General features: G+C 38.2%; 1 protein-coding gene across 1 annotated transcript in view; it reads right to left on the bottom strand.

The window, feature by feature from the left end:
* LOC150106834 (uncharacterized protein CG3556-like) overlaps positions 1 to 22,848 on the bottom strand; it is a 126,214-nt gene that overhangs the window by 11,855 nt on the left and 91,511 nt on the right. Inside the window, exon 7 of the mRNA XM_090392745.1 lies at positions 22,526 to 22,662. Coding sequence (XP_090248871.1) covers positions 22,526 to 22,662 — 137 coding nt within the window. The remainder of the gene's footprint in view (positions 1 to 22,525; positions 22,663 to 22,848) is intronic.

Genomic DNA, 22,848 nt, shown 5'->3' with positions numbered 1-22,848 from the left:
TTGGTGAACCAGTTTGCTAGCTCATTGATACTTCCTTGGAGTCTAGTGATTGCTAGGTGAGGGCTGAGCGATCTAGCTAGAATAGCGGTGTCGTCGGCATAAAGAGCTGTAGTAGTTTTTGGGTTGAGAGGAATATCTGCCATGTAAGTTGTGAAAAGTATTGGGGCCAGAAGAGAACCTTGAGGTACTCCCGACAGGATTTTGCGCCTTGAAGAAATTCCGTTGAGTTTTACTTGCATGTATCTTTCATTGATATATGAATATGAGTTTCACTAGTTTAATTGGGATATTGTTTTCAATTAGTTTGAAGATAAGGCCTTGATGCCAGACCTTATCAAAGGCCTTGGCAACATCCAAAAATACAGCAGCAGTATGAAGGTGCCAGTTAAAGGCATGAGTGATATGTTCTGTTAGTCGGTGAATTTGTTGCACCGTGTTGTGAGCTTTGCGAAACCCAAATTGCTCATTTGGGATTATTTTCTGTTGGTCCACTGCTGATTGTAGTCTTGATAGGATGACCTTTTCTGTTACTTTGCCAAGACAGGAAAGAAGACTGATGGGCCTGTAGCTTTGGGGAAGTTGTGGGTTATTACCAGGTTTTTTCAGAAGTATAATGTCCGCGATTTTCCAATCAGAGGGAAAGTATTGGAATCTTAAAATGGAATTGGTAATATTAACTAGATGAATTATGGCTTTCCGTGGGAGTAGCTTTATTATTCTATTGGTAATGCCGTCAGGGCCGGGGGCCTTTTTATTCTTCAGATGGGAAATGATATTTATTATTTCTGTTGGAGATGTGGGGGTGATGGTTTCTAAATCATCCTTAGGCTGACTTAGTGCATTTCTAACTTTACAATGAACTTTGTAAATAAGATTGATATTTAAGTTTGCATAAGATGGGCTGCATTGATTTTCCAGATTGTCAATTAGGGCTTCTGCTTTTTCTTCATCTGTGTGTGCAACTCCAAGATTAGTCTTTAAAGGGGGAAGTGGTTGTCTTTTGGTATGAAGAGATTTTACAAACTTCCACATGGAGTTATCTTCTGGGTTGAAACAAAAGACATCAAACTTTTTCCAATTGTTGTGTGGTACTTTTTGCCAAATTGTGGTGTTCAAGACAAAATTATACTTTATTTCCTTACCTGGTAAAACATTCGACCTACAGTGTTGAAGGAAGTGCCAAATTTGCCTTACAAAACAAAATTGTTGTTTTGTGTGCAGATAACAAGAGCACCAATTTTGGTAGTTGTAAAAGACTTGGCAAAAATAACGTGTGGTAAAAACTTGAAACTGAACTGAAGAGACAGTTATTGGTATTGGTTGTGAGACACACATTATACACAATTGTCTCCAATGTGCTATCGACTGTTTATCAATATATACAGTCAGAGTTGAAGAACTGAAAAAACTTTTGACTTTACAGGAAACAATTACGCTAAATTGTTAGAGCATGTAAATAAAAGATTTTTGTCCCTCGATCCATCAATTGACAGAATTTTAAGCACATCTGATGGGCTTCGTTTTTATTTTCTTTCTCAAGAAAAATGCCCTGTTATGTTGCGAAAATTGTTTGAAGATCCCTGTTTGAAATTGTTGTCATTTGCAAGAGATCAAGTGTCTACGTTCCAAACATACAGTAGCTTAATTGAAAAAGATAATATTTCAGCTACAAAAGTGGCCATGAACAATGAAAATCTTGTAAATAATTTACAGTCCGGAACATAACCCCCGTCCTGTTTTTGTCATTCCAATATCCCGTTTTGGTCTCAAGGAAATATGGTCAGCCTACTAATGACAGATACTTTATATCAGGTTTATATTTTTTAACCTGTAGAGATATGCATGCGCTACTAGTTTCATCTGTAAGACTACTCCTGTTATGAGACTTAACAAAGTTCATCACTGACAACAATGATTCAGAAGAATATGTAGATTCGAAAATGGATAATAATGCTGTTGCAAGGGTTTTTAAGCATACAAAAGTTTCAGGAAAAGCATTCCAAGTTCTTAGTACTTCTTTTTCCACACTTCTCTCTGTTACTCCCGTCTCTAATCGACCCTTTTCGATATTTTCCAAGTCAACTCTCAGGTCAACAAATTTCTGCCTCCAAATTGAGCTACTTTGAAAACCAATCAACTGCATTTCAAAATCATCCATATTTATCCACGAAAACATCTGCAAGTTTATTTGAAGATGTTTTCGTGTCCTGTAGTTTAAGGTTCAAGTCATTTAAATGTTCGTAAAAATCTGCAAAAAACATCACTTTACAAACCCACACGATGTCATACATTTCTTTATAACACATTTGTTGATTAGTCAAAAAGAGATTTATCTCATCCGGGCATTCAACAAATTGTTTTTGAACAAGACCTCCACTAAGCCAAAGAACATTGTTGTACATTATTAGTCCTTTGTACACTGTATCCACCTCATTCAATAGATTCTGAAATTCTTTTATTCAAAGCACGTGCAGAAATGTAATTAACAACCTTGGTTACTGTTTGCATCACTTCTTGAAGTTCCTTTAGGCCAGCGTTTGCACATAAAATTCTCCTCATGTAGGATGCAATGAAAACCTCTCAGTGGATGACCAACATATTTTGCAAACAGATTCACAAATCCTGCTTCCTTACCAATCGTGCTGGGCGCACCATCTGTTGTGACGGATACCACTTTTGAAATATCAGTTTGTCGAATAGATATTTCGTTCATAACTGCTTTAGATATTTCAACCTCACTGATATGCTCAGTAGTGTTACAAGGTTAATCCTCTCTTCGCATACTTTGTCACCCCTACAAAATCAAGCAAAGATTGCCAGCCTAGCTGATGATGTAATGTCTGTGCGCTCATCAACACAAATAGAAAAGAACTTACATGAAGCCAAATCTTTCGTTAATTGTTCTGCTGTATTCCTTTCCAACTTAATTATTCTATCCTTAATTGTTTTTCTACTCACAGACAATTCTTTAATGCGCTGAATAATTTTTACCTTTTCTGAAAGAATGTCCAAAAGGAAAGGAGCACATTCTAGCCATGCTCCTTTAATATACTCCCTCATCACTGAGTAGTTTTTCCATGTTGGGCAATAACTTTTGAAACCTCAAAACTAGCAGCAACTAAGTTGGAACCAAACTGAAATAAATTTCATCAATATCGGACTGTTTTTTTAACATTCCGATATTGATGTCCCCTTTTCGTCTTGTTCAGTTCACGAGAAATTAATTCTGTTTATTCTTGCTCACTTTTATTACTTAATTTCTTATGAACAGTTTTAAAATGTCTCTTTACAGAAAAAGTCTTACAACAACTGATTCGGAACATAAAATGCATACTGCTTTATTATCTTTCTTAATCATGCCAAATTTTTCAGTCCAGACTCGGAAAATCTCATCATAATCACTCTCTGCATATACCAACCAAGTTTAAGCAAACCAAAAATGAGTACAATTATAAGCTGACCTACATACATGCAAATGAAAGTGAAGGATACGCATGCAATCTAATCACGTGCAGATAACACTTCATAATCCTGAATATCGATAATACATTTCACATAGCTTTAAAAATAACTTACTGTAATTACTCGAATATAACTCGCACCCCTGATTTTACTTTACGAAAAAAGAAATTGAAAAGTTTCGGGTATACCTCGCACAGGAGAAAAAGATAAACACGTTTAAACACGTTTCAGGGCGATAGTAACTTGCTTCCTGTGGTAAATCACACGCCCTCTCCAGTAGCCAATAGTGACTGCAGACCCCAAACAAAAGCAGGTCGTTTTATTGTATCACTGAATAAGGTACAGCATGGCTCCCTCCCCACCAGGATAGGGGTGACAGGGCTCTAGCCTGGGGGCCCGGAATTAGGGGGCCGTCTTGTTGGGTCGGCCAGTTAATTGAGACTAACAAAAGACAAAAAGAAACTTTATAAAATAAGAATGAATATGTGCTGAGAGGGACTACTAGATTTTGCAATCGTTTCCAACCCATTATCCATCTTTTCATACTTATGGTTAGGCTTCTGAACTTCCCATTCGAAAGGATTTACTTTAGTTTTCGTTTTTTGTTCGCTCGTCTCCCTTTCTATGCACGCCGTCGTTTCAATGCCGACGCTGCCCCGATGTCATCAGCACACTACCCTACTGGTGCGCATGATACGGATGATGAGAGAATTTTATTTTATTCATAAAAGAGAAACTTTATTTGATAGTTTTAGTTGGCTAAGTTGATCTCAAGAAACTGAAAATTTTCTACAATTTTTTTTTATTTGAGAAGAATTTGTCTTATTTGAATTAAAATTTTGCTAGTTAGTAAGTAAAAGAAAATATAAAGCTTTTTTAGTTATGCTTTTTTTGTATGAAACAAACTTAATTTTTTTCCCCAGATCATACAAAATTGAGATATTAAAAATATTTAAATAAATTGCTCTCAAGCAAGCAAAGGCGGGCTAGTTAAAATAAATAAAATCCAAATGTCTGATTCAAAGTACAAACATAAGTCCGGAGCTCAGAAGAGGAAACTTAAATCCGAGAGAGAGAGAATCGAAAGCATCACGAGGTCATCAATTCATAACTAAATTTTTAAAATCTGAAAATGAAAAGGACATAGTTCCCAGTACTGATCATAGTGAAGTTGGTGATAATGTTTGTGACACTAAAATCCAAACAGAATATCAGTGTCAAATCGAAACTCATAAAGCAGTCGAAAGTCAAGCGACTGTTACATGTGAACCTCTTGCAACGGAAGAAAAGGCTGCAAGTGAAAAACCTGCAGGAGTGACTATGGAAGAATATGATACAGTTGATGTTTCAGTTGCAGGCCCTATTGAAAAATCTGATATAAAATATGATGACCCTAGTATTTGGCTTAGAGTAATCTCAAACAACATGCGGCAAGAGACAGTACGAACTATCAGCTTTCAAGTAGTCCAAAAGATCTTAATGGTATGAAATTTCAAGATTTTTTGCTCTAAATGAAAACGAAAGATGAAAGAACAAGAACATTTTCCAAGAGAATGGTTAACATTGTGTGTATCGAAAGAAAATTTTTATTGTCTACCATGTCGTATTTTTTGTGACTCTAATAACAAAAACTTAAGCAGTTTAGCCCAAGAAGGATTTTCGTCTAGAAATAAGCATTAGAAAAAGTTGTATGGTACGTTGCCTCTTCACGAAAATAGTGCCAAACACAGAAAACAATATATGGCTTGGAAATCCCTTTTGCAGTCATTGAAAGGACATGGAATCGATAAAGACTTACAACTACAAATTCAGTATGAAACAAATAAGTGGAGAGCACTTCTGCAATGTATTGTAGATGTAACGTTATTTTTATCATCCAAAGGTTTGGCATTTCAAGGAGAGAACACGAAGATTGGAGACGTTCATAATGGGAATTTCTTAGGTATATTAGATATAGCCAAGAACGACTTAATCTCCTAGCAATTTTGTGCATCAAAAATGATTTGGCTAAGCTTTTGTGTTATCATTTAAACCAATTGATCCTAAACCCTGTAGAGCAAAGTTGTCCTTTGCTCTACAGGGAGTTTCTATAGGGAGGGGGACATGTGATTCATTAGTTAGTGCCATTTTTATCCCAGTTGTCTCTAATTGCACTATTTGTTGAGAAATATATTACACAGACTGCAAATGTCTCTGTACCTCAGGGGCCCCACATCCTGAAGTGGTCCCCCAGGCCAGGATTTCTGGCTGAGCAACAGGTAGGGAGTCAGCCAGAAATCCTGGCCTGGGGGACCACTTCAGGATGTGGGGCCCCTGAGGTACAGAGACATTTGCAGTCTGTGTAATATATTTCTCAACAAATAGTGCAATTAGAGACAACTGGGATAAAAATGGCACTAACTAATGAATCACATGTCCCCCTCCCTATAGAAACTATGCCATTTAGGCTCAAGCAAAACCATATGTTGCACCGGCAAACATGTGGGAGTCTATCCCCCCAGCTCAAATGCAAGGCAGCAATAAATATAAACTCAAAGTGTTAAAATTCGTAAACATGTTAAAACTAAGAAATATATCGTGAATATTTTAATGGCAGTTTCAGATATTGAATTCAGTTGAAGAGAATTAACATTTCAATTCAAAAATTGTCGGCCTGCTTTTATGTTTGACTCGCATGATATTTTGTAAATACCGCACCAATCATATGCACATCTTCATAGCTGCTCTATCTTTACTGGCCTAGTACCAAAGATGTCTGTTCGTTAGTCATTCGTGATGGATTGTTCATTAAGTATCTCAAGTCTTGTAAATTACTGGTAATTTTTGCTTGGAATAATGGGAAAGAAGATGGCACTATTTGGGTAGGATGCACACAAGGAAACTGCTCTCTAGGCAGGAAATAGCAAACGCGGTGCGAGATATATGCGGGGATTTTATGAAAAAAAAACTGAAAACTTTAGTTTCCGAAAATCCCCACATATATCTCATACCAAAATTTTTAGCTTTAATTTTGGGGAAAAAAAGTACGAGTTATATTCGAGTAAATATGGTATGTTTATTGCAATGTAAAGGAAATTTGCTTTTATATCTAATAAGTTAAACATATTAATTGACAATAAATACTTCCAATCCATATTTTAATGACTTATGATTTAATAAAATCCAAATCCACATATATACACACTTTAGAAAATGGACACGTTCTTTGCGAAACATGAAAAGATATATCAAATGATGGTAAAGAAGACACGCTACGTCTGGCTGCCTGACGAATGATGCAACAACTGAACTGTACGAAAATTGTACATTAGTATATCGTAGAGATAGTTGGCTTGGAAATAGGACCTTTGTTTCTTATTACTTATTATTACTAAAACAGTTGGTAGGGTTTGCTTCTTTATTGTGCTTTATCTAACATCAACGAAGATGGTGGATATGTATTTATTTATTTAATTATTTTTTAAGGTAAGCCCTGGGTTGCGTGCTGGCAAAAAGTCATTGGTGTGCCACGTTTGGCATGCATGCCAAGGGTTGCCCACCCCTGCTCTAGACTACCATAGATAAAGAATACAATAAATATGTTTTCAACGGTTTCGATAACGCCCCAAATGATATAAACGTGTAACGGATTAAAAAAAAAACTAATGATGAATCAGGCATTTTAGCATTTTTAGGGTAAAAACGAAATTATGCTTGTTAATTGTTATACACGCATCAAAAGGGTTAAGCAAAAACCCTAATATAATATGGAACCGCAGAATTATTATTATTACCGTGACCCTAAAACCTTGTCGATGGCGTTAGTTATACGCAAAATTAGAAGAAGGAAAAAAAAAAAAAACACGTTTTCGCAAATGTGTACTGACTGTGTGATACCTGCTGCTGAGACGCAGTCACCACAGTATAAGCCATAAAGCAATCGCCTTACCATGCGTTTTATTGTTTTATTTTTAAGAATTTAATTATCTTATGATAGGGAAATGTAACGGTTTTTGTTATATTTATATTTTGTTTATTTTAGTTGTAAGTATAGTTTTTAAAAACTAATTATTAATTAAGTAATAAAAATTAGTAATTTAACATAATTTGATAGCTAATTTGACATACTAATTTGACAGCTTCTTGCTGTCTGCACGGTTCAGTTCTAAATGAATCACTTTTATCATAACATTTTCGAAAAAAAAATTAAAAAAATGATATAAATTAAGTGGATATTAAATCGAACATAATTTCAGAGCCGAATACAAAAACTATAAAAGTTTCGTATTTGAAAGTTGACCAGTGAGCTTGTGGGAATACATTCGCCGCCATATTACGAGTTTCCCTAGCTGAACCTAATAACAAGCACCCCACCACTGAGCAGAACCGCTTATATTCCAGGGAAAAGCACCCACTGATAAGTCCCCTCTCACTGGCCACGCTGGAAGCTCAAAATGCTCTCGCAAGGCAAACTGCCCGAAATCTAACCCTCTTCACCAGGAACCAGATTCGGAAGAAACCTAAGAGAGCAAAAACTCTTAGTACTAAGGGGGGGGGGGGGAGGGGGAAGCTGTTAACTTTTGTGGCTGGATGGATCTCAATCCCGTGGATTATAATCCCTTCATCTCTAAGAGGCAGGTTTAAATTAAGAGATTATTGAGCACCTGGCTGACCCAATTTAGGGTGGTGTGTGAATGCTTGTACCGATGAGCAGAGTTGCTTTCGGGCATTTCTGTTTCCACCTGTCGTTTTCATCGTAGTTAGAAGATTCTTGAATGAGTTGATTGGGGTGAATAGCTGCTTTGATGAAATATGTAGAGACAGTTTCACGGAAAAACGTGGGAATATCCTGGATGTTAGAATCTCGATGGAGGAGAGCATTCCTGACAAACCATGGAGCATCAAATATCATACGGAGACACTTGTTTTGGATAACTTGTAATTTTTTGATGTTGCTGGGGGGAAGTGTGACCCCCAAGCCGGTGATCCGTTTGTTAAAGGGGATCTGATAATTGTTTTGTAGATCCTTAGCTTGTTTTCGATGCTGACTTGGCTTCTTCGGTTGAAAAGAGAGTAGAGCTGTGCTATTGCAGAATTTGATTTGTTGCGGTATACGATGTGAGGGTTAAAACTGAGGCGGTTATCTATTTGTATGCCTAGATATTTGGATTTCCATAGAATAGTTGTATTGAACAGTTTGACTTCTACCTAGTGGGATGCTTTCCGTCTTGTAAAAAGTATGGCGGTGCTTTTTGTCAGCACTGACATATATCCTCCATTTCTTAAACCATTTTTCCAGGTTAGTTGCTGCGTTCTGTAATCTCTGCATAGCTAAGTGCGACCTGAGAGATCTGTCAAAATTGCCATATTGTCCACATAGTAAGCCATGGTGGTGGTTGATGCCGTGCTTGCAACGTAGATGTTGAAAGGCAGCGGAGATAGTAGTGAGCCTTGGGGTACACCGGCTGTGATTCTTTTCATAGTGGATTTGAGTCCACGTCGCTTAACTTGGAATTTCCAATTTTTTAGGAAAGAGTCAGTGAGTTTAGTAAAGTATAGTGGGATATTAGCTGTTATTAATTTGTAGATAAGGCCTTTGTGCCATACCTTATCTAAAGCTTTGGCGATATCGAGAAAGATAGCTCCTGTGTTTTGCCTCCAGCTAAATCCAGTTGTTATAAACTCTACTAATCTGTGGATTTGTTGAGTTATGCTGTGACCAGCATGGAATCCGAACTGCTCTTTCGGGATAAGGCTGCTATTGTTCACCTCATCTTGCAGACGGTTGAGAATAGTTTTTTCCGCAATTTTCCCTACGCAAGACAAGCGGCTGATGGGCCTATAATTCTGTGGGAACAGTGGTGGTTTATGAAAGAGAATTATATCTGCTTGTTTCCATCGAGTGGGAAAGTAACCGAGTCTGAGCATTGCGTTTATGATGGCTACCAGATGCATAACTGCTTTATGTGGAAGCGCTTTTATAGTTTTGTAGGTAATCTCGTTGGGTTCTGGAGCCTTTTTTGTTGTTGAGTTTCTTTATGATGGTATAAACTTCCTTAGGTGAAGTGAAACTAAGATTTTCACGGCTGTAGGGATGACGTAAAGTGCAGCGAACATGCCGGTGGATTTTCTCGATGAAAAGCAAATTCGCATATGTGTGTAGTTAGGCCTACATTGAAGCTCCAGGGCATCCGCAAAAGCTTCAGCCTTCTCATCATCTCTGTAAACTATGCTTCTTTCGCCGTGGATAGGCTGTGTGTTGGAACGATCCGTGCGGAGAGCTTTAGCCAATTTCCACAACGAGTTATCCTCAGCTTTTAAGGAACACAGCTTTCTTTCCCACTGTTGAATCATCGTCTTTGAGAGTATAGCAGACTAAATTGGTTGCCCTATTTAGTTCTTGGCGATCTTTGGGAGATAATGTATTGTGATAATTATCTCAATAGGTTTGTTTGACAGCTCGAACACGTAATGGTGGAGGCAGTAGCCAAGCCAGCATGAATTGTATTTTCTAGATTTTTAACTGCTGCATCGATTTCTTCGCAGGAGATAGTTGGTACGGGGCCTATAAGAGTGCAGAGTGAGACATTGAGTTTGGTGAAGTTTGTGCAGGTTCGATTGGGGATGAGTTCTGGATCCCCTCCTAGGCTTAGTAGTATTGGGTTGTGATCTGAGCTAAGGTCGTTAATCACATGTAGCTGAAAATGATGAGAGGTGTTCTTGAAAATGGCTATATCCAGCACATCAGGACTGCCTCGCGGTCCGTAGTGCGTCGATTCGATTGGTCCTGCAACAATGATGTTTCTTAGCAAAGAAAAGTTGTAAAGAATCATCCCATTATTATTGAAACTTTTACTGTTCCATAAGGGATGTTTAGAGTTGAGATCTCCCACCACAATTGTTGCTTCATTAGTATCAAGCAGTTGGGAGAGATTGGAGGTTAGGAGATGTTTGCCTGAAGCTTTATAAACTGAGTATAGCTTTAGGGTACCTGCGTTATTGGTGTGGATTTCAATGCCAGTTTCTTCCATTTGTTGTAGTCGTTTTCTTTATTTCATTATAACGGATGTTTTTCTTGACAAAGATAGCTGTGACACCGCCTCTGGCATTAAGCCTATCATTTCTGAGAAGAGAATAATATCTGAGTTTAGGGTGTCGCAGGACCGAAGATGTGTCTCACTAATTAATAGGATATCAATTCTAAAGTGGTCTGCAAACTCCTGTAGCTCTAGGAGTTTGTTACTAAGACCGTTGGCATTCCAGAATGCGATCTGTATGGAGTTAGTTGGGATAGTTGGATTATCCATTAAGCATTGAGAATAAGACTTGGGTATTTTTCAGGAACTTGATTGTATCATTCTGATTGGGGTTAGTTTTGCTGAAAGCAGTTAGCATCTCCCCTAAGGTAGCAATTAGAGTAGCTGTAGAATTTCGATTGCTTGGAGCGGGTTTTACCGGTTTTGTGCACAAGGTAACTGCTTCGGCGTTAGATCTTTCGGTTGTAGTCTGCAAAGGGTTTCCTGCTGCAGTAGGTGTTGTACATTTTTGTGATTTTGGAGCTCCTGATTCTCTAGCTTTCAGAAGGTTGGCTGGGTGGCATGTGCAGCCTTTTGTAGTTCACCGGATGCGGGCCGCCACAATTTGCGCTCTTAGCAGGAGTAGTACGTGGTTTAGAACATGTGTGAGTGGAATGTTTATCTCCGCATTTGATACATCTGTACTCGGCTCTACAAAGTTTCAGCGGTGGCATTGTCCAGCAGTTGTTTTCCTTCTAAGTGGTTCAGTCTTGATTACTAGATTACATACGGTCTTGAGATCATAGATCTCGCTCTCTGATCTTTGGTGCTATCCTATCTTTCGGCTGAGCCTCTGTTTCTGTCATTGTTTCAGCTTCTGTAGCTGGAAACTCCTTCTTATGCTTCTTTCTGCTGATCACATGATAGTCTGTAGAGTCATCTGAGTCCACTAGGGGGGCTGGCCGATAGCTGTCGACATAATCTCCCTGGTGTTGTCTTGAGAAGCGCTGGAGAGAGGGTCAGTAGTCCTCTGATTCGACTTCAGTAATCTGGTGGATCTCTACTCTACCCAGCCATTTGGTGTGAAGTAGATTTCCAACATGCTTGAAAACTGTAAAGAGTTCCTTAAAGATTAGGTCATCATATGGGGTGCTCATGGTTAAGCCTAATCTGTAGCTCGGTGGGCGTTTCACGTGGAACAGGACCTACCTTGTCCCTTCCTACCACCAAGTGTAGACCGACAGTGGAAATCTCTTTCTTAAAGGCGGAAGTCTACAGCTGGGCACAGGAGTGGGCCTGAGAATATTTCAGTGAAATAAAATCTTACCTTGCATAAAACTGAAAAAATGCTGTGGTGAAGATCAATCACTATCACGCTCAAATCCAACTAAATTTTCTTCATAATCACTCAGTCAATCTCTAAAATTTTGGCTCCAAAGTCATTTTGTACTCCACAATATTAACCCCTGGTTGACTCAAATCAGCAAAAAGGCTCGAAGCATCCGAGAGGCGTATTTTCCATAAGCGAACTCTCAGTCGGTGCGTAAAGTATTTACTAAAATACAGAGCCAAAAGGCTTCAATTTGGCGATGCAAAATTATATAAATTAAGCGGGTATTAAATCCAACATAATTTCAGAGCCAAATACAGAAAATATAAAAGTTTCGTATTTGAAAGTTGACCAGAGAGCTTGCGGGAATACATTCTCTGCCATACTATGAGTTACCCTAGTCGAACCTAATAGCAAGCGCGCACGTATATTCACCTACTGTTGGTCGATTTTGATTGGTATGGCAGTGAATGTATTGCCGCAAGCTCTTTGGTCAACTTTCAAATACAAAACTTTTATAGTTTTTGTATTTGGCTTTGAAATTATGTTGGATTTAACATCCACTTAATTTATATAATTTTGCATCGTTGAATTGAAGCCTTTTGGCTCTTTAGGATTTTGGATTGTTTTTTCGATGAACTGTCTTTCGATTAACTGAATCATGGAATAAATTTGTTTCTAATTTAGAACATGATTTATATAAAATAAGACCCAATGTATATAAGACTTTGAAACACCTAAATGCAGATACCAAAGAAAACATAAAATTAAACACTGAATTGAAATTAGAAGAATTTCTAAATTACTACACAGAACTGTGGACAGACAAATATTTTAAAAAAGACAACTGGCAAACAATTAACGAAAATGAAAAGGAAATAACTGAAGAAGAATTAGAAATCAGCCTGAAAGAAACAAGAAACGGAAAATCACCTGGAGAAGATAAGCTAGGTTCAGAACTATATAAATACGCAGGAACAAGATTCAAAGGAAGACTCTTATTATTTTTAAATAAAATTTACTCAACTGGTATCCCCCAATAGAATGGAAAAAAGCAATTGTGATTCCTATCTTTAAGAAAGGTAATAGAGATGACCCTAAAAACTATAGAGGTATCAGTATACTAAATTCATGTTACAAAATATACAGCAGAATCTTAAATAACAAACTAATGAAATATTCCGAAAACTTTATTCTAGAGGTACAAAATGGATTTAGAAAAGGACGATCATGTATAGACCCAGCCTTCTGCCTAAAATTAATATAGAGAAAAGAAGAGAATATAATTTAGAAACACATATTGCATTTATTGACTTTGAAAAAGCATTTGACAAAGTTAAAAGAAACATATTATTTAACATATTAAAAGAAAGACAAATACCAAATAATATCCTAAAAGCTGTCACAAGTATATATGAAAATAATCAAATACAAATAAGATTAAATCATGAGCTATCATATACAAGAGAGATAAACCAAGGGGTCCGACAGGGATGTCCCCTCTCAGCAACTCTTTTTAATATCTACTTAAATAAAATAATAATAAAATGGAGTAAAAATTTACATCAAGGAATTAAACTTTCACCTACAGTTAACTTAAACACTCTCCTCTTTGCAGACGACCAAATAATAATTACAAATTCTGAAGATAACTTACAGAAAGCTATTTTAAATCTAAATGAGATATCCAAAGATTATGGTATGATAATATCAACGGAAAAATCAAAAACTATGGCCTTTAAAGGACAAGATCCAGCAAGAACTAAAATAGTATTAGATAACAAGATCTTAGAACAGGTGAATTCATTTAACTACCTAAGATGTATGATCACTTATGAAAATGAAAAAGATATAAACATAAAAATTGCAAAATATTTAAAAATAACAGGAGTAGTTAACTCTATATTTAAACCAAACCTAGTTCAAAAACAAACCAGGCTAAAAGTATACAATACATTAGCCCTACCAGTCTTAATGTATGGAAGCGAAATCTGAACAATAAAACAAAAGGATAAACAAAGATTAACAACAGCAGAAATGAAGTTTATGAGAAAAACTGCAAAGTATACCCTATTTGATCACAAAAGAAATGAAGAAATTATGAAAGAATTAAACCAAGAACCAGTAATAGAAAAAATTAAAAAATATAAACATAAATGGATGGAACATGTTCAAAGAATGAAAACAGAAAGATTACCAAAACAAGCCATTAGGAAAAAGAAAACCAGGAAGTCCTCTTAAACGATGACTTCTAAGGCGGCAGGCCATACTAGGCCTAAATCCTTGATATGTATGATGATGATGATGTCTTTCGATTAACTGTAGTTCGATGAATTTTCCTCAACCTTTTCCTTGAATTCACCCAAGCAGTGTCTTGGGTGAAAAAAATACACCAAGTTTGTTGGTAGCTACAGAAGTGGGTATGTAGCTGCCAAAAAGTGTCAGGAGAGATCAGAGGTAGGTCAGTCCAAGAAGGGAAATCTGATGGTATTTGGATATCTGGGTATTGGGGGTTCGACCGTGAGATGTGGTGATTAATACCCTTGGAAGGTAATGCTGTACCAATGAAGTTTAACTGAGGTTCGGCTGTTGCTGTTACCCCCTGGGGCGCTGAGATTCGAGAGTTATGAGTATGCTCTCTTAAGGTTTTTGCCTTAAGGGAGCAATTTGAGTCTTTTTTTTTTTCGTGATATTTTTGTCAAACTTCAGAATGAAGAAAATAGGGATATGACAATAAACAGCGAGGTTGTACCAGAGAATCGTGAGAGTGTGAATGATAGTATTAATGGTTTTACAGAGAATAAAAAAGATGAGATAGATGCAATGAGTGAGATTGTGTTGTTGAATGGTGTGATACAAAGGGCAAAACAGCAGCTAGAGCGTATGAGCAAAAGTCGACTGAACGAACGAACCAATAATAAAAAGTATAACAGGAAAAATAGGCGTATGAGTGTAAACATGAACAAAATGAAGGATAGAGTGCTGTATGGAGACGCGTTAGTACGAGGTGTGTTAGTAGAGGATTTGACAAAATCGTACCAACCTGGTGCGACCATAAAGGATGTAACTGAGTCTATTAGAGAGCAAAAGGAAAGGGTGAAAGAAATGATTGTTGTGGCAGGTACGAATGATTTGAAAGGAGATAAAATGGAAATGATAGAAGACCTGAATGAATTGTTTGAGGTAGCAAAAGAAAAGAGTGAGAGAGTTAGAATGACTAGTCTTTTGCCACGGTATGACAGTGAAATGTTTAAAAGGAGGGCCATAATTGCGAATGACTTTATGCATGTGTTATGTATGACGAGTGGTGTGGAATTTGTGGATGTGTGGAGTAAGTTTGATGGGCGAAAGGATCTATATAAGATGGATGGCTTGCATTTGAATGGTTACGGTGTAAGGAGACTTGAGAAAGTGTTGCTGAATGTAATGGATGTGCAAATTCAGGGAAACTAGATTTATTAAGAGTGGGGGGAGTAGATATACAGTCCTTAGGGAGTCAGTTGAATGTATGAATGAATATAATATGACTGAGCGAATAAGGACAGCAAATCAGAGTGGGATAGTTAATATAAGGCATCAAGGTAGGGTTGGGGCTAATGGTCTTAAATTCATGTACACTAATGCTAGGAGTATTAGGAACAAGAAGGAAGAGTTTTTGGCCATGGTTGGCACTTCCAGACCACAGGTTATTGGTATTAGTGAATCATGGCTGACTGTAGATGATATAGCTAGTGGGATTGAATGTGATGGGTATAGTGTGTTCAGGAATGATAGGGAGAATAAAATGGGGGGGGGGGGGAGGAGTATTGTTGATGATAGCTGATGAGCTCCAGCCAAGGAGAATAGAAGTTGAATTGCAGGATAGAGAAAAGAGCACATTTGAGGCCATTTGGTGTGAGATTGTGGCTAGCAGAACTAAATATACAATTGGGTGCTGCTATAGACTAGGTGATGGAAAAGATGGTGGTGACAGTATGCACAAGCAAATAGAAGAAATGAGTGGAAGGAGGGTAATTATTATGGGAGATTTCAACTATGGTCGCATTGATTGGAGTGAGGAGAGGACACACAGGAGGAAGGAATTGGATTTTATGTGGTTATTAAGGGATAACTATCTGCGACAGCATGTAATGGAAAATACTAGGGGTCAGAGAGTGCTTGACCTAGTAATTACATCTGAGGATTTGGCTGTAACAAATATGACCACATTGCCACCAACTGGTGAGAGTGGTCATAGGGTCTTGACTTGGGAGGTGGCTAAAGGTGTGGAATTTTCAATTAAGACAAGGTACATGTGGAATTATTGGGCTGGAAAGTATGACAAGCTTAGGAGTTTGATTGGTTCAGTGCCATGACATGTACAACTGCAAGGACTAGAAGTTGATAGTGCATGGAAGGCAGTTAAGAAGTGTTTGCATGAAGCAATGGCTGACTGTATACCTAGAGTCCGAATAATAAATCAAGTAGGGGTTAAATGGATGAATAACACCATTAAGCTTGAGCTGCAAAAAAAGAAACAACTATGGAGGGAATTTAAGGAGAAAGGTGACCGGCAGGCACATGAATGGTATAAAGCGCAGGCCAGAAGGGTAACGAGTGTGGTAAGAAAAGCAAAAATGGATTACGAAAGAACATTGGCCATGCAGGCTAAAGAGAATCCTAAACAGTTTTTTAGATATGTAGCAAGTAAAAGGAAAAACGTACATGGCAGAATGATTTTAAAGAATGCCGATGGTAGGGAGGTAACTGAATCAGTTGATATAGTTGAGTTACTGAGTGAGCACTTTGCAAGTATATATCATCCAGGTGGTGACATTGCAGAAACGAATAAACCAGTAGATTATACGGGAACTGTGGTGAATGAAGTGGAGGTGAGTAGTCTATTGCATAACCTCAATGTCAAATACATCCGTGAGATTGGACGGTATACCAGCTCGTGTCATACAAGAAGCAGCTAAAGAATTGTCAGTACCCTTGACCATTTTGTTTAATTTGAGTCTCGGGTCTGGGTTAGTCCCGAGGTGGTGGAAAGAGGGGAAAATAGTTCCACTACATAAAGATGGTTCCAAGACTGCTGTTGTAAATTACTGACCGATTAGCATATCAGGAATCATTGTCACGGTCTTAGAGAAATTAGTTAAGAAAAGAATACAGGATTGGATAGATGAAAATGGGATATTGTATGGGGGACAAAATGGTTTTGTGAAGGGTAGATCATGCCTCAGTAACTTGCTCATTTTATAACGCGGTGACGGCTGAACTGGATAGGGGTAATCGGTTTATAGTGATACTACTGGACCTTGCCAAGGCCTTTGACAGGATACTACATGGAACCCCAATCAGTAAACTGGAGCAGATGGGGATAGATATAGGGTTGGTGAGATGGATAGGAGGGTGGTTGAAGGAGAGATACCAGAGAGTGGTTTATGCAGGAGTGGAGTCTAAAAGACGGCTTGTGACTAGTGGTGTGCTGCGGGGCTCTGTTCTTGGATCACTGCTTTTCAATTTGTTCATCAATGATATAGGAAAGGATTTGAGAGGAAGTGTTCACTTGTTTGCTGATGATGCAAAGTTGGGTAGAGCAATTGTGAGTGCACAGGATGTCAAAATTTTACAGGATAATTTGGATAGTTTGGAGGACTGGGCTAGGAAAAATGGATGTCAATTTAATGTGGCAAAGTGTAAGGTTATGTACTTTGGGGTGAAAAGAATAGCAGCAGTATATCGCATTGGTGGAACCATACTGCAGGAGATTGATGAGGCCAGGGATTTGGGAGTGTTGGTGGATAGGGAATTGAAGTTTAGGGGGCACATTGCAAAAGTGACTAAATCAGCTCATCAAATCACTTGGCTTCTGAAAAATACTTTAACATGCAGAGACGAACAAGTTGTTCCTCTATATCGAGCCTTGATAAGACCCCATCTGGACTAACGTGCCCAGTTATGGGCACCAGGGTTTCTTCGTGATGGGGAGAAAGTGGAGAGGATCCGGAGACGTGACCAAGATGATAGAAGCTCTGTAGAATGAACCTTATGAGAATAGGTTGAAGATTTGTGGGTTGCAGAGATTGGACGATAGGCGAAGGAGGGGTGATAGGAGACATTCAAATTACTGAAGAGTTTCTATAAGATTGATCCAGAAGATATTTTTGAAAATATGACTGGTGGTGGGAGGACTAGGGGCCATGCATGGAAGCTGGGCAAGAGCGTGGTTGTCAAGGGAGTTAGAGCTAGGTTTTTTACTTGGAGAGTGGAATAAGCTTCCAGAGTCTGTTGTGGGTGCTACGACCGTTAATGAGTTCAAGGCAAGGTATGATAGATACTGTGTCAAAGTCGAATAGTTGTTCTTGACATGATGTTAGGGCCTCCCTCGATGAGTTTGTCGACTCCTTGGAGTTGCCCGGAACAATAATAATAATAATAATAATAATAATAATATTGTTGAAGGTAAGGGGGAGGGATGCAATTTCTTTCTTTGGGGAGATATGACATGACTGAATTTTGGTGGCATTGAAGTCTACAGAGTTGTCCTTTCCCCATTGGGATATAGCTGGGAGATTGGAGTTCAAGCCATTAGTGTTCTAATACTTGAACACTACAAGATGTGTCCAATGAAATGAAGGAATGGAGTATACCGTCTTCAGCAAAACTATGATATGATTGGAAGTCTGTAAGAGCAGATCATTTATATTATTATTATTATTTGAAACTTCCAATGAGTCCAAAGACTCATCGAGGGAGAGTGTGCCAACAGCATCGAACGATTAACCCCTTCCAACTACTAACCACGCTCAAACTTGCTTAACTTTTACCATGAGCCATTAGCAGCAGAGGCGCTACCAATCGACCAACCTTTGCTACAAGAGGAAGAGAGTGGGCAAAATAATGGAACAGTAGGATACTCTTGCAGTGATGGGGAAATCTCAGGAGAGGAAACAGTTCACCATGACTTGTAGTGAGCAACCAGTGAGAAAGTTGGTGATCCAGTTACAGAGTGTGGAAGGCAGACCATAGGATGGCAGTTTGCTAAGTAGGCCTCAGTGCCAAGAGGTTTCCCAAATGTTTCCATGGCTTGAGTTCAGAGGTGATGGTGAAAGCTAGATCAGCTGTAGATCATAAATGGCAGAATCCATACTACCAGTCACTGATTAGTGAGTAGGTCTCTAGGTGGTGCAAGAGTTGGTTGTTGATGACCTTCTCAAGAACTTTAGAAAGACAGAAGTGAAAGCAATTGGTTGGTAATTCATTGGTTGACTTTTATCATCTTTCATTGGGTTGGACTGGATGTGGGCCTGTTTCCATATTGCAGGGTTGAATAAGATATTTTGAATAAGATAGATTGAAGAGGCAATACAGAACAGGCATTAGTTCTGGTGTACAAATTTATAACCCAATAAGTGGGATATCATCAAGACCAGATGCCTTATTTGTGTTCAGGTTATTAAGGATTGTTTGGATTTCTTTCTGGCAGAAGCTATGGATGGCATGGAGAGAGACAGAGAGCAGTTCTTGATGGAGTGAAGGGAACTTTGTCATCAAAGTAGGAAATGGAAGAGAAGACTGATTCCAGTAAGCTGTCCTTGTCTTTAAGTGAGGTAACTACCGTACCATCTGGACGTGAGAGTGGTGGAAACCTGGGTGGGTAAAAGTTGTACCTAATGGCCTTGGCAAGAGACCAGAAGGAGGGACTACCATTTGGGCAGGAGGTTAGTGTATAGCATTTTGCCCTTTCAAAGTCTGATTTGGATTTGGTGATGATTCTTTTATAGCTATTGTGAGCTGCTGCATAGGCAGAGTGAGCAGCTGAAGTTTTCATCTTGAGCCATTCATGGTATGCAGTTTTTTCTTTTACTGTGTTGGTGCACTATTTTGACCATGGCTTGGATGGTGGTTGTAAATTTGGAGTGGAATACGGGATGAGGATGAAGGTATTCATTCCCATGAGAATTATTTGTGTTATTTGGTCTGAGCAGGTGTCTGAGTTAGAAGAACTGAAGCAGTATTCAGACCATGCAAAGAAGGAATAGAAGTCACAGAGATAATCCCACTTGACACCGGTGTAGTGTCAAAGGACACAAGACTGAGAACTGACATCCACAGTATATCTGGAAGGGAAGCTTGTTAGGAAGAGGTCAAGTGTATTGGCAAATTGGGGGAGAGGAGTGTCAGGTATTCTGGTAGGGAGATTGATGATCTGTGATAGGTCATTGCTAATGACAAATACCTCGGCATCCCTGCCTGTTTGATTGGTGAAACTGGAGAAGGGAAGCCAGTGTAGACTGTGGATGTTGGTCCCCAAGAAGGATGACCTCAATATTAGGGTATTTCGACTATAGAAAGTCCAGCTTTAGTGAGACAGTTTAAGAGGTCAAAGTGGTTAATGGAGTTTGGAGAGTGAATGAGAAAACATAAAAAAAGGGCAGGTTGGTTTGGGAGGGAAATATCTTTGGCATGGTATGTCATTTCTGGTGAATGCACAAGTGCCACCCTTGTGACAGAAAGAACTGTATAATGTGAATTTTAGGCAGCTGAGGTGGAAGTTGTTAAGGCTGCAGTTGGAGTTCTGATATGAATAGTAATTCTAGTTTAGAGACTCTAGGCGACAGTACACATAGTTTATATTGCTGTTGAGGCCACAAATTTTTGTGAAGTGGATGCACATTTTTTTTTTTTTGGTAAGAATTAATGATAATGGGTTGTGTGAAGGATTTTTTTTGGATGAATTTTTGTTGTTTTTTATGTTTTTTTGGATGGATTTGTTTTATGATTTTTTAATACTATTTTTTATAGAAGAATTATTGTGGTCTGCAGTAAAGTTGCATTTTTTTGAGTTGTGATCCATTGTATGTGGTGAGAAAGAGATTAAAAGGAAATGGGGCATGCAGTGAGAGATTACTGACTCACAAACAATATACCACCCATGCAAAAAGAACTCAGTCTCCTGTCCACACACATGGCCTCGACAGTTACCCCTGAAGCCACTGTATTTGGTCTCCCTCCAGTCATGAACTAGCAAAGTAAGAGGCTGTAGGAGGTGATGCTAGCTGATCAGGAGGCCTCCATATTTTACTAACTGGTTCAGTCCCATGCACTAACACTAGTTGCCAGTCAGCCTGCAGAACCATTTCACTGCTGTATCCTCACATGGGAGAGGGATCTGAGCCCCCTATAGTATGATTGGCATGTCATTGAGAGTATCACTCTCACTGCATGTGGGAAGAGAGGGGGGGGCACAGAAACCAGAACCCTTGCTCTAGTGACCAAACATGGCTGCAGCCACTTCAGGTCTTTAATAAGCAAGGTAATGTCTTTCAGTGTCTGGTATTTCACTGAGCGATGAAAAACATCTACCACATAGAAGTCTGCAAACCGTGTGCATTCTCCTGGCCAATTTACCTGTATGTGCAGGATGAAAAACCTAGTTTCCAGGAGAAAAACCTTGCTACCTCTGTATCAGATTAGCTAACTCATCTTCAATTGAAAAAGCCTGTATAAAGATACCTCCAGTCACAAGAATTGAAGTCAGGTCTTTTTTCAAATTGAAGATTTGCAATGTTCCATTGTTCTTCCAATTGTGCTATAGATGCACTTAAAAACTATTAAAAATCTCGGACGTCAAGCTTCAACAACCTCAAGAAAACACCATAGTTAACCTATCTTTCATTATCCTCAAGCCAGACATCAGTGTAACATGTGGCAGAAGAACAAAATCTCAGCTAGTAACTAGTAATGGGCCACAATTTATGTGCTTGAACCACTTTGGTTTAATTTGTAAAATAATGATATTGGGATTGATTTGAGAAGGAGGAGAGAATATTTATCAATTTCTCCTGCCTGATACTCCTCATGCTGATAAGGGCTAACTTGTTCTTTTGTTACCTCCTCCATAACACCTTCTTTCTCAGAAGTTCCTGGATAGTTCCATAATTCATCCATTTCATTCCTACTTTATCTATCCTCCCAACCTTAGGAATACGATCTGATGCTGATTTAAATAAATTGCTGTTGTGGGTAAAGGATGACGTGTATTACATTCATGGTACTACATTGCAGGAAATTGATGAAGCTAGGTAACTGGTGGTAATGGTGGACAGATTTGAAGTTCAGAGGGCACAATGCAAAAGTTGGTAAAATAGCTCAAAGGATTACTTGAATGTTGAAAAATACACTAACAAGTAGAGATAGGAAGGTTATTATCCCTCTTTACAAGGTTATGATTTGGCTACATAATAACTTGAGTTTCTCGAGGATTAGGAGGCAGTAGAGTGGATTCAGAGATGAGTGAGCAAGCTGGTGATGAGTCTGTGAAATCCTCCCTATGAGGATAGGTTGAAGGTGTTCTGGTTACGAAGTTTGTTGTTGGCAGAAAAGAGGAGACATGATAGAAACTTATAAGTGATGCAAAGGAAAATTTTTAATATTTGACAAATAGAGAGAGAACCATGGGTCAATTGCAAAAGTTGTGTAAGAGTGTGGTTGGTTAGGGTGTGGGAACTAGATTTTTTGTATGGCGAGTGGTGAATGAGTGGAATGGATTACCAGAACTAGTTGTGAGTGCCCTGACAGTGAATGAGTTTAAGGAGAAGTATGATAGGTTTTGTGTGTATATAAATGTTAGTGTGGATCTACCACAGTGAGTGTCTGGACTCTCTGCAGATACTGTATAATAATAATAATTTATATCATATAATATTTGGGAACTTTAAATATCACATCTCCAATATAGAATTTCAAATACCATTATCTGCAAGCTTGGGTTTTGAAGTTACAGGATTTTGAACATATAACATCCAGTAAGCATTTTGTTCAATATTATTTGCTCTTCCAGAAATAGTATGCACAAAAAAGTCCAAATAATATTCTTTTGCTTCAAACCTATGATAAATCAGAAAGAAACATAATAAATTGTTTTAATATTCACAAGAAGTTATATTTACTGTCATTTATATCAAGCATAAAAATCAAGTTACAAGGCATATCTGAATTATATTTAATCCATTACCATCTTAGTTAATCCTTTAGGTATTTGTGTATTGTAAAAAGAAGAATTTAATATGTAAC

The sequence above is a fragment of the Typopeltis vanoorti genome, chromosome 5, assembly GCF_054136105.1.
Source record: "Typopeltis vanoorti isolate ZY-2024b chromosome 5, IOZ_Tvanoo_1.0, whole genome shotgun sequence".
NCBI lineage: Eukaryota > Metazoa > Arthropoda > Arachnida > Uropygi > Thelyphonidae > Typopeltis > Typopeltis vanoorti.
The sequence above is the reverse complement of the archived record's forward strand: the minus strand, read 5'-3'. Positions and strand labels throughout refer to the sequence as shown.